Below are 13099 nucleotides of genomic sequence, written 5' to 3' on the forward strand. Positions count from 1 at the left end.
CCTTCCTTACACATACTGCATCCTTCCGTTCTTTGACACTTACCAAGGATGACTCCTCCACTGAGAACAGGAGCAGTGCACAGCGGCCCATGTCTAGTTCCTCAGCATTCATCTCTCAGCTGCCACTTGGAAGAGGAGAACTTTGTCTCCTCGTCAACTCGTACCAGGAGGAAACAGGAAGGGAGGAAGACACCCAACCGAAAGCAGTATGAGGGGGCCTCCTCAGGTTCTTGTCTTTTGTAAATGATAAGCCCTTCAGAGACTCGGCTGATGGGAATCTGCCAGACCTGGGTGTGACTGACTCCCACGCAGCCTGGCTGCTCTTTTGTGAGCCCTGGAAGACACCTCAGCAGCTGATTAAGAAGAGGTATGGTCATCATTAAATAATAGCTAACACTTTCTCCAGATTTATTCTATTTATAAGTGTGTGTGTGTGTGTGTGTGTGTGTGTGTGTGCACATGAATGCCAGTGCCTACAGAGGCCAGAGGCTTCAGGTCCCCTGGAGCTGGAATTACACCTGATGTGGGGACAAGAACTAACCTAGGACCCTCTGCAAAAACAGTATTGCTCCTAACCACAGAGCCATCTCTGTAGCCCCAATAACTAACACTTTTAAACACTTACTATTTCATAAAATTGGACAAGGGGCTCTGTGTACACTAATGCCAATATTCACACCATGTAAGGTAGGCACTGTCATCCTTATTGTATATTGATTTTCCAGTCAGATCTCAGCCTTTGTGTTCCATGGCAGTTTACGTTTTTTCCAGACGTATCCATTGTTTTAGACTGTGGACAACCAGATAAAGTCGCCCAGAGTGGGTATATGACTTGCCCACGGACACACAATGATTAAGAGGTTATACTTTTCGATAACTTGCTTTTCGTCATAAAAGGCAAATTTTTCACCCTTTAATCAAACCAGACACCAGTAAATCTCTATTCTCCTCACCGAGAACATGTTTGCTACATTTTTCAAGGAGAGTGAAGATATTGGACATGATGTAGGAGCTAAGAAATGTTACCTCCCTAGGGTGGGGTCAAGAAACAGGTGTGATGCCTGGAAAATAATCTTTATACAGTCTCCTTAGAGATAAGAGCGAGATACAGGAGGGAGAAAGTCTCCTGTATCTTGAAACCTTATGGACTGTGTAACTGTCTGGCAACATGCCTTCCAACCTCACCTTCTGGAACTCCAGGGGTCTCTTCTCCTTCCATGATGCCTTAAAGGGACCTGACCTTCTGGCTGCCTAAGAAGTGTGGACATTCCAATATTATCTGTCATCCTCCTCGGTTTAGCCCACCTAGAGGGAGACTCCTCATCCTGACAACTCACCCCACTCCTCACCCCTTACCCCTCAACCCTCAAGGTATTCTAGCTGCCTGTAGCACAGCTTCGGAGCCAGAGCCTTCTGGAGCCTGTCTTGCAAGGTGGGGTGTTGTTTCGACATAAGAAAGAAGGCAAGCAAAAATGGTTAGGTATGCAAAATACAGGGAGGAGGAGTTGATGAGTCAGAGAGAGAGATGGTGCTCAGCCTGGCGGGCAGTGAGCTGCTTGCTCAGTCATCTTGGGCACTGGGGAAGCCTAAGGTAAGAAGAGAATTCCCTGGGGAGCAGCTACCACGAAGGGCGTTATCCCAGCTACAGGATCAGAGTATCAGGTAACCCTGACATCTAAGCTGGGGATTTTGGTGGCTGGAGGAAGAGGACTAGGAAAAAGGAATGGTGTTGGGGGATACTCTGAATCACCAAGGGAATCTTCCAGAGAAGGAAAACTCAAGCTTCTTATCAGAAGCGGAACCCCACCAGTTCCATCCATAAAGGATGAGAACCAACCTCAAATGTGGGTGGGAATGTGGGAGTGCCTGTTCCCTGCTGAACGGGGGATCGGAGCAGACTTTGTCTAGCTCAGGCGGGAGTGGAGCATGGCCATTAATCAGATCAAATGGGCAGAGCTATTGCAACTAAACATCAGTCAATCAATGGTCAGTGGATCCTTTTGAAAATTAAGGAAGCGGGGGTCAGTGAGATGCCCCAGTGGGTAAGGATGCTTGCCGCCAAGCTTGATGATCTGAGTTCCAGTCCCGAGACCCCCTTGGTGGGAGCAAATCAGTTTCCACAGTTTTCCTCTGACCTCCACGCACATGATCGGACACATATGCTACATACATAAAACGTGAAATTGAAGAATAGGGAAGCGGCCAGTGCTGCTCTAACAGTCTCGTTGTGTCTAATTGGGTTGTATTTTATGATTGCCCCACAAAGGGCCTTGGAAGTCTAGAAGTGTATCGCAGATGTGAAATATAATGGGGTTTACAGAGCAAGCATGTCGGCTGAGGTCGAGGAGATCTCTGCTTCAAATGGCCCTGGATAATTTTGATTCATTAGAGCTGGAATAGTTTTATATATATAAAAACAAATACGATATCTTGCCCATTCGCCTCAAGTCAACAAGGGCACCCCAAGTACCAAGACTGTCCCCACAGATATTGGTTCACTCAGATATGCATGAACAGGTGTTTCCCTGAGTTGTGTGCCCAGCACTGTCCCTGGGCACACAGCAGGATGAAGTCCCGCTATCAGTCTGACTTATTGAGTTTGTTCGTCGGAGTGTGGTAGCTAAGTGTGTAATCCTGGCACTTGTGAGGCAGAAACAGGGGAGTTGCTGTTTGGTTGAGTTCGGGGCCAGCTTTGGATGCAGTGTGAGTCGCTGTCTTAAACAAAGTTTGCTTTGTGGTTGCTTTTATCTGGGAACTCAACCCCAAGAGTTTCCCAGGTCTGTAGGCTATCTGTGGTGACGGCAGTGTCCCCGACCCACCCACCTCCATTCTCTGTGCACAGCGACTTCTGGCTATATCTACCTTCTGCTTGCTGGGACATCATTCCATAAAGAATCTAAAGTACAGTTGTGCCAGTCTTTAGAATGCTGGCCTCTTAGATTGATATCCAGGGTTTTTGTCTGTCTGTTTGTCTAGTTGATTTTGGTCAGGGTTTCCCATTTTGCTTCCAAAAGCTTATGTGCTCCTGACTGGTGGGGAAGGATCTGTAATCCAGGCCCTTGTAGTCAGACCGTGGAAGGAACCCTGGTGCCTCCGTGGTCCCTGCTCCTGACATAGGTCCCCCTCACCAACACCCCTCTGATGATGGTTCTCCAGACCTGAGTGCCACGCAGTTTCATTCCCAAGTGGAAGCTAGGCACCCGTCAGTGTGACCTTTAGTGCACACCTATACTCTCAACGCTCAAGGGATGGAGACAGGAGGATCAGATGTTCAGGGTTATTCCCCGATACCTGACCAGTTTGGAGGTCAGTCTGAGCCACAGGAAACCTTTTATCAAACAAAGCTCCAAGGCTTTTCTGCTTTCTAACGGTGTGCCTCTTCTTGTTCCATCCAACTGGCCGTGGATGTCCTTGGTTCAGGAGGCTTAAGTCGTCCTAGTTGGCTGTGGAAGTAATACGCACGGCAAACAAGATAAGACATGGCTGCCTCTTCAGTAACTGCAGCTCCCTGGGAAGTCTGCAGCTGTGCCCTGTGCTTGGGAGACGGGGTGGGGGGAATAACATTCTTTTGGGGAGAAAGAGAGCCTGTAGGTACTCTCTTGGAGGAAGAATAGCAGCCCCCCTAATGTCCTGGGGCTCCTCCACAATGAGACATGTTGGGAAGACCTGGAAGTTGGATCTGAGGCTAATGGCATAGAAACAGGGAATTAAAGAACAGGCAGGCAGAGTGGGGCCCTGAACACAAGGCCTGAGGATTTGGGTTTCAGTTTGTACATGTTACCATGTTAATCCAAGAGATTTTAGACCAAGAAGATGCTTTAGAAAGAGGTGTGCCCATGGGGGAGGGAGAGGAGGAAGGAGAGCTGAGAGGGACAAGAGGGAAATTTCAAGGCCTCAAGCAGAGAGGAATTCCAGCAACAGGAGGGTATGACTCAGGCCAGACCTGGAGGGTTTTCTTCTCCCCAGTGAGCCTTCTTGAGCACCAGGTAACCAGCACCCTCATGTCCACCAGCCCAGGACTGTCCCCTGCCTCTACTGTTGATTGTTAAGATACATTTTGCCTGAGCTGTGCACTAGAGTGCTTTCTAGTGGGCTGGACAGCCCCAGCATGTGCTGCTCAGAGTCTGGTGACCAGGGACTACATGAGTTTCACAAAAGCTTGCTGTTTCTGGCCAGGGTTCATGCAAAAGAAAAACAGAGGCCTGGAGACACGGCTTCACGATAGAACAGCAGATATAAGGTGCCAGGTTGCTCCCCAACACCCACTCTAGCACCCTGAAAATGAAAAGGAAAGAAAACACAGGAAGGGTCTGGCTTGAGGCCAGGGACAACTGGCACACAGGAAGGCACAGAGTCATCAATCCCTGCAGGACAGAGTTGGCTCAGGGCCGGGATGGAAGGAAAATCCTGCTTTCCTAGTGCCAAGGGATGTTAGCTTTGGGCTGAAGCAGTTACAGGGCCTGCCTGTAAAATCCTAGTCCAGTTTCTGAATGGCCACAGGTTGAGGTCTCTTCTGGTTTTCCTCTTCCCCGACACTCTATTGCTTCCTATCTTTGGTCTACAGCGTTGTTCTCAGATTGTCCCATGGAGAAGCTCTCTGTCATGGAGTAGTGAAGCAGGAACAACCACACTTAAACCAGGGTCAATAAATGACATCGTTTCTAATTATTCCCTCTTGGGCCTCAGTTTTAGAAACTGGTCATCCCCTAAGCTGTGGGGCTCAGGCAACAAGACAGGAAGTACTATTCACTGCCACAGCCCCCTGTGCTAGCATCATGGGCTGTATGTGCACATGTGAGTCCCCATAGGGACTGTATGTGCCCATGTGAGCCCATTACCCTCTGCAGTGTTCCTTTCTGATAGGACCTCTCACTGGACACTGGAGCCAGCAAGCCCAAAGCATTCTCCCACAACATAGGATACACACGCACCTAGATGGCCATGCCTTGCTTTTCTGTGGGTGCTGGGGATGTGAACCCATGTTCCCTCACTCGAGCAGCAAGTGCTCTTAACTACTGATCCTGGCAAAGTGCTGGAATGTTTGGGCCACGAAGCAGAAATGAGAGCTAGAGAGACAGACCCACAGGTCCACTTACCTTGAGGACACCAAGGCCTGAGTTTGATTGTCAGAACTCACATTTTTAAAAGCCAGGCATGGCAGCACATACTTGGAATCCCAGAATTAGAGATCCCAGAGGGCTCAGTGACCAGCCAGCCTAGCCTATTAGGCCAGCTCCAGGTCAGTGATAGACCCTAAAGGGTGAGAGAGAGAGAGAGAGAGAGAGAGAGAGAGAGAGAGAGAGAGAGACAGAGAGAGAGAGACAGAGAGACAGAGAGACAGACAGAGACATACACATACACACACACATACACATACACACACACACATACACACACACACATACACACACAGATACACATACACACATACACACACACACACACACACACATACACACACACATACACAAAAAGTAAGAAAGAAGACTGATCCTCATCTGCTCCTTTTGGCCATCCAGAGGAAAAGCAAGACTGACAGTGAGTGGGAGAGATGGTGGAGGTGGGGTGGGATGAGGGTGGGGTGCCACTGCCACATGAAGTCTGGTGAGGATCATGACACACTTCCAGAATGTTCAAGGGAACTTCCAAGGGAAGCCCGAGAGCTGGCAAAGCATGCCCTACCTCTTGAAGAAACAAGTTACAAACTCCAAGAAACACCTCTGTGACTGCTTCTTCCTCAACAGAAAGCAACTGCAATGACAAACAGAATGGAACCATTGTCTAGAGGAGAGTTGGTGACTAGACAGGCTTGGAGATGGAGTTTTCACTGGGTACCAACGACAATCAACACTGGCTCTTACAAAGAGGGACAAGTTCACCAAGTCACCAACTAGGGGGATTCTTATGTTTTCTTTCCCCTAGGAAAGCACTGTGACCTATCTGAAGATGCGTCAGGTACCCTGCCTGCAGTTCACTCTAGGAATGCTGTATCTTCCCCCCCGCAGACCCAACTGCTGGCAGCAAGATCTCTCCTTGTTCACAGAGACCTATGTCCCGACAGGCCAGGCTAGAGCAGGCAAGCACTCTCTCCCCCATACAGTGTCTCAGGAGAGCCACACTTTCCTCTCTTCCTCTGTGGGCTTCAGGCCCATGAGAACAAGTCTTTTCAAAGCAATTTGAAAACTGTGTAAACATTTTCTACTAAAAATACCCCATGAGAGTAGACTGTCGGGACATCTATTTATTATTTTTTATCCTTTGACCATTTCATATATGTATATAATATAATTAATTACACTTGCCTTCTGGTCTTATCCAAGCCATTCTAATTAAATTCAACGAGTCCTAAAAAATGTTTTTTAAGATATGAAAGAAGGATGGCTTAACTGATAGAATCAGGAGGTGACAGAGCTAAAGAGAGGGTCAGGGCGTGACAGAGATTAAGAAGGGGTCATGGGTGGGTGATGGAGCTTGGGAGGGGGTAAGGGAGTAGGTGACAGAGCTTCAGAGAGTACTGGGGTGAATATTATCCAAGTAGATCATATATGTGTGTGGAAATGACATTGTGAGACTCATTTCATATAAATTAAATATCCCAATAAAATCAATATTTAAAAAGCTGGGCTTACTGGTTCATTCCTGTGATCCCCAGCACTTAGGACACTGAGACAGAAGAATCTTCAGGAGTTTAGGGCTATCTAGGGCTACGCAGTAAGATCCAGGACAGCCTGTCAATTACAACAAAAGTATAACACCTTTGTAAAGGGAATCTAGAAAGAGGAAACAAAAAGAACCACCTTAGAGTTAAGAACACAGACAAATTATCCGTTCTTGTTCTAGCTTCGTTTCTGTCGCTGTGAAGAAATATCCCTTGTGAAACAATTTAAAGGGAGGAGAGGGTTTATCTGGTTTGCAGGGCCAGTTCGAAGTCTGTTACTGCAGGGAAATCACAGACCTGGTGGATCCTGCAGCTTAACAGTGAAGACAATCCTCCACTCCCTACACACAGGCATGCCCACAGGCTAACCTGATCTAGACAATCTCCACAGACATGCCCACAGGCTAACCTGATCTAGACAATCCCCACAGACATGCTCCCAGGCCAACCTGGTCTAGACAAGTCCTCAGTTAAGGCTGTCTCCTTGAGTGATTTTAGGTTCTGGGAAGTTGAAAATTAAAAACTAGTCAACTCACTTGCAAAATCTATTTTAGAGATTGAAATAAAAGTCACAGTAACAATGCTGAAGTTTTCATTAGCACTCAGGCTGGGCATACGCTCGCTAGGTGGGTGTTCTGCACGGCTGCTTCCCGGATACCCAGTTGGGGTGACATGGGAATGAATAAACGACACACAAAAGCTGTGATTGGGTGGGCTGTGCTCACCTTGATGGGGGCACCTATAGTGTAACCCCAAAAATCAGCATGTTTAGTATGTATAACACAAAGAGGAGGGGTTAGCTCATCTCAGCTTGGGGGTCTCTGCAGGAGAGCAGTCTCAGGCAGTAAACATTCCAGAAGAGGGTTGATGCTTTCTTCACACACTGTCAACATTCTCTCTAGGACCGGAGGACTCTTCTGCCATTTCCATGGGTCCAGCATGGCTGTGTTCCCGTCAACAATACACAGCCATTCACTCCATCACTGAGCTGCACATGCAAGCCCTCTTACACACACACACACACACACACACACACACACACACACACACACACTTGAAAAAGGACCTTACTAAATTGCTGGAGCCTTAACTCGCAGTCCTACCCCTGCCTCCCTTATAGATGGGGTTACAGGGATGTGCGCTCACCCCTGGGCAGGGGGGACTTGTAGTTGCCAATAAGATGTGTCATAAACAGAAGAGCAAGCTCCTTGTCTTCTTTACTCAGGGAGAATCTCTAGGATATATGGTGACCTACGCAAGTTAGCACCTTGTTGCTGTTCAGATTTATGCTGTGTAATAGCTAGTGTGTCTCTCAGTTCTGTGTGTCAAACAGATCCCTCAGCCCTGAATGACGCAGGAAAGAGGGGTTAGGGAGCGGCTTTGCCCGTTATAAGCACTAGCTACTCTTACAGAGCAGGAAGAGTCAGTTCCCAGCACCTACCCGGTGGCTCACGACCATCTGTAACTCTAGTCCCCGGCATCCAACACCCAGTTCCAGTCTCCGAGGGCACCGCATGCATGTGCTTTACATATCTACATGCAAGCAGACACAGCACAGCAGTTGGTACCGAACTGTCTTTGTTATTTTTTTGATTATATTTGTGTGTGTGCACATGTGCATATGAATGTGACTGTGTATGTGTACATGCATCTATGGGGGTCAGAAGACAGCTTGCCGGGGCTGGTTTTCTCCTTCCACCATGTTGATTGATCCTGGTGCTCAACCTCAGGTTCGCCAGCAAGTACTGTCACCTGCTAAGCCCTCTTGCTGATCTAAGGGTGTGTTCCTTTTCTATCTCCCCCATCTCTCTTTCTCTTTCTTTCTCTCTCTTTTCCCCTCTCTGCATTGAAAGATCTACTTTTCATTATCATATGATTTAATATAATTTATTACTTCTTCGAGAATTTCATACATGCATACAATCCTCCCCTGACTTTTCTCAGGTCCACCCTCACATCCTTACCCTTCCCCCCACAGTCCCAATTTCATTTCATTTCATTTCATTTCTTCTTCTTCCTCCTCCTCCTCCTCCTCCTCCTCCTCCTCTTCCTCCTCTTCTTCTTCTCCTTCTTCTTCTTCTTCTTCGTCTTTTTCTCCTTCTCCTCCTCCTCCTTCTCCTCCTTCTCCTCCTTTTCCACCTCTTCCTCCTCCTCCTCCTCCTTCTCCTTCTTCTTCTTTTTAACTAACCCACCAAGTTCAATGTGTGCTACCCAAAACCTCAGGAGTATAAGGCCATCTCCAGGAGCATGCCTGAACTACCTGGGGCTCCACCTGAGGATCTTTTTGTATGAAATAAGCTCGCATTGTGAAAAGAATAAGGCCAGCTGTTCCACCAGTCTTTGTGATTTTTTTGTTTTTGTTTTTGTTTTTGTTTTTTCGAGACAGGGTTTCTCTGTGTAGCCCTGGTTGTCCTGGAATTCACTCTGTAGACCAGGCTGGTCTTGATCTCAGAAATCCGCCTGCCCCTGCCTCCCAAGTGCTGGGATTAAAGGCGTGTGCCATCACTGCCCAGTGTGATTTTTTTTTAATATGAATTAGAATTGGAAACGTTCTTTAAACATTGAATGTCTAGCTTCTGGGACACCCTCCGAGTACCTTCCTCTGCTATCACTTTGTGTAACGAACATCTGAATTATGATGATGTGACATTCTCTGGCACTGTGCAGTACGACTTGCCCAACCGTGTTAAGTCACCCTGAGTAGATTATCAAAGCAGCCAGACATTTCCCAAGTTGAAGCCCTATGACCAAACAGCCACAGCTTTCGCTAACACAGCTCCTGGGCTGGCTCACCACACTTCTGTGGAGACAATGGTTCAGCTGATGTGCGCTCAGATCATTTACCTCCGTGTAGGCACAAGGTTAGGTTTGGCTCAGCTTCCCCTTGTTCTTAGTCCTGGGGGGATGAGGCTAAATCAGAAGGAACCCAGTGCCAAATGCAGTATGTGGCTTTGCCACTAAAGAGACCACTCTAAAGCCAGGTAGTTTGGCAGCCTACAGCCCTAGCCTTCAGGAGATTGCAGTGGGAAAGTCCTGGGCCTCATCAAAATGGGGAAGGGATGAGGAACCGTCTTGTAGGACTCCCCTTCACATGAAGGAATGGGTGACAAGCCTGTGACTAAGTGTCTCACTTCCCTTGGTTTGGCATCTAGCCAGCACTTGGTCAGACAGACAGCTTTGCTTACAAGGCCACACCCCTGTCAAGGGTATAGGTGAGGGGTGTGGCAGTACCCCCCATATTGATTAAATATAGCTAAGTAGGGATATTCTTGGTGGTTCAATGGGTGAGAAAGACCAGAAGGAAGTGTTTTAAAGACTGTTAAATAGAACATAGTGATCCAATTAGTACCAGAATTATTCTGCAGAGAGATCTGGACAAGTATTTGTAGGAAGTTTCTGATTTTTTTTTTTTACATTGCTCTTCGGAGGGGGGTCCAGGAGAAGCCAGAAGGTAGATGCTGTAATGACCTAACTGAGCTCCATCCCCTCTGCTTGCCCTTTAAAGGTCTTCTACTTCTGCAGGAGGATGCTGTTTAAGAAAGGAAGGCTGCTGATGTTCCTGGGTTCCCAGGTGATAGTTGTAGCTCTCTTCCTCTGTATGTCCGGCCATAGACACTTGTTCCAGAGGGAAGAGCCCAGGAGGCCTGTGCATGTGCTCATCCTGTCTTCCTGGCGGTCGGGATCCTCTTTTGTGGGACAGCTTTTCGGGCAGCACCCGGATGTGTTCTACCTGATGGAGCCTGCCTGGCACGTGTGGATGACTTTCACCGGCAGCACGGCCTGGAAGCTGCACATGGCGGTGCGGGATCTTCTGCGCTCCGTCTTCCTGTGTGACATGAGCGTCTTTGATGCCTACATGAACCCAGGGCCCCGAAAACAGTCCAGCCTCTTCCAATGGGAGCAAAGCCGGGCCCTGTGCTCATCGCCTGTTTGTGACTTCTTCTCTGCTGACCAGATCAGCTCGCCCAAGAAGTGCAAACTGCTCTGCAGTCATCAGCCTTTTGATATGGTGGAGAAGGCCTGCCACTCTCATAGCTATGTGGCACTCAAGGAGGTGCGTTTCCTCAGCCTGCAGGCCCTCTACCCACTGCTCACAGACCCTTCCCTCAATTTGCATGTCGTGCACCTGGTCCGAGACCCCCGGGCTGTGTTCCGATCCCGAGAACACACCACAACAGAACTTATGATTGACAGTCATATTATGATAGGGAAGGATTTGAAAACGATCAGGGAGGAAGACCAGCCCTATTATGCCATGAAGATCATCTGCAAAAGCCAGGTGGACATAGTCAAGGCCATCCAAACCCTACCTGAAGCTCTGCAGCAGCGCTACCTGTTCCTGAGGTACGAGGACCTGGTTCGGGAACCTGTGGCCCAGACTTCCAGACTATATAAATTCGTGGGGTTGAATTTTTTGCCTCATCTCCAAACCTGGGTTCACAACGTCACCCGTGGCAAGGGCATGGGTCAGCATGCCTTCCATACTAACGCCAGGAACGCCCTCAATGTCTCTCAGGCATGGCGTTGGTCCTTACCGTATGAAAAGGTTTCTCAACTTCAAGATGCCTGTGGTGAGGCTATGAATTTAATGGGATACCTTCAAGTCGGATCCCAACAAGAGCAAGCTAACCTGTCCCTGGATCTTCTGTCTTCCTCCCGTATCTTGGGGCAGGTCTTCCGAGAAGGTTAAGGAGGTCTGTCTGCACCCCTTGGTTCCAGCCTCAGTCACCATTAAACGCACAGAAGCCTTAAGGAATGAACAAACTGAGCACCCGATTCTCCACAGCCCCAAGCAGAGGTGTCTTTGTGTCTACCCTACAGCTGAGCCTAAAAAGCCAAGAAACAATATCTTTCTATCTTGAAAAAAACTTAGGAATCATAAGCAGCCCCTTGGGTCCGTCAAGCAAGACTACCACCTTTCTTGTCTCTTTGGCCGTCCTACCTGTGGATACCTTGGAGATTAAGGTCTGGAAGCCTATTGGACACAGCAAGCAGCATCCGTGGAGCAAGGCTATAAACCTCCTTGTCCACATCTTCTGGATGAGAAAGGGGATAATAAAAACCCAGAAAATGGGGCTCTCACCAAAGAGCTCCCAGCAACTTCCACAGAGACAAGGACCCTCAAAGTTTCCATAGAATTCTAGGAAGCAGAAACAGGGGCGGGCGCTTATCTGTGAGTCTACCCATTGCACTATCAGTAATCAGAAACAGGAAGCAAAGTTCCTGCAGAGCAGGGCCAGAGTTCAAGTTCAAGGTGTGTCTGGTATAGACAGCATCTCTCTTCAGTGTTTTCCTGGCATATGGGACTCTGACCTGTGGAAATATGAATATCTGCCCACCAGTAATATGAAAATTATACCCTCAGCTTCTGTTTTGACTTCCCCATGTTTGTTTTCTAACTACTGATCGCCGATGCTCATTCTCAGGGGGTTCTAACATCGGACATAATCATCTTTGCAGAACTTTTTATTATCTTTTACTATTATCTAACACAGTTATAAATACCGCTCCCCCTTTTGGAGTCAGATGATAAGCTGAGTCGCAGTTGTCTTCAGAGTTGACGGAAGGCAGGTATTAGCGACTTGCCTGCAAATAGAACGCCATTACAGAAAGCCACTTTGGGGAGACCAGGTTTATTCTGGCTTATAATCCTAGCCAGGTTACAGTCCATCGCAGCGGGAAAGGCACGGAAGCAGTGTGAAGCTGGCATGTCACATTTCACCCACGCTCGGGAAGCAGAGAGACAGAACAGGAAGTGGGGTCAGACTGTAAATCTAAAACCCACCCCCCAGTGACATACTTCTCCAGCGAAGCCCCACCTTCTGAAAGTTCCATAACTTTTCCAAACACCACCACCGACTGGGACAAGGTGTTGAAATGCAGGCGCCTGTGTGGGATGTTGTACATTCAGTCTGTGACAGCTGACAACCAGGAAATCAACCCTTTTGTGCACAATGCACACATTGTAACAATGTTACAAGAAGACTCTCTCTTCTGGCATCTGTAGGCACATGCACATACATTGCACGTGTACACAGACAAACAAGACAGAGAGAGAGAGAGAGAGAGAGAGAGAGAGAGAGAGAGAGAGAGAGAGAGAGAAGTGCCTCTGTATATAATTCTTTTATTCTACTTCCTCAGTCAGAAGACCTCAGTTCTAACAGTCATCTCCTTCTATTTCTAGTGATCGCCTCCCCTAATAAGGAAAGTTGCTTCTCCCAGTCTTTGTAGATGTCACCAGATTTAGCTGTGCTTCGAGACTAGCTGGTACAAATGTATACTGCCAGCTGCTTCCTCAAGTCGAGTGGGGTCAAAGCCTCTCAGTGAGGGATTCTGGATGCTCACCACCCTGCTCAGTGGGCTCTCCAGGGCCTAGTGACTTCTCCTGGCACAAAGTGTCCCCTATGTTAGGCAGCAACGAAATTCACCTTCTGGCTCCAA

At 48.0% G+C, this 13099-nt stretch overlaps 1 protein-coding gene across 3 annotated transcripts; it reads left to right on the forward strand.

The window, feature by feature from the left end:
* The first annotated feature begins 343 nt into the window (after positions 1-343).
* Positions 344-12571, forward strand: Chst4 (carbohydrate sulfotransferase 4). 3 transcript variants are annotated; one of them, XM_028768752.1, is made up of 2 exons: positions 344-367; positions 10164-11650. In XM_028768752.1, the coding sequence occupies exon 2, from the start codon at positions 10185-10187 to the stop codon at positions 11346-11348; it is 1164 nt and encodes a 387-aa protein (XP_028624585.1). In that variant the 5' UTR covers positions 344-367; positions 10164-10184; the 3' UTR covers positions 11349-11650. The 3 variants fall into 3 exon arrangements, with proteins under 3 accessions (XP_028624585.1, XP_028624586.1, XP_028624584.1); XM_028768753.1 differs by lacking the exon at positions 344-367 and adding an exon at positions 1577-1662 and having other exon boundaries at positions 10181-12571; XM_028768751.1 differs by lacking the exon at positions 344-367 and adding an exon at positions 1597-1662.
* Positions 12572-13099: the final 528 nt, after the last annotated feature.

This window comes from Grammomys surdaster, unplaced genomic scaffold, assembly GCF_004785775.1.
Source record: "Grammomys surdaster isolate TR1022 unplaced genomic scaffold, NIH_TR_1.0 187, whole genome shotgun sequence".
NCBI lineage: Eukaryota > Metazoa > Chordata > Mammalia > Rodentia > Muridae > Grammomys > Grammomys surdaster.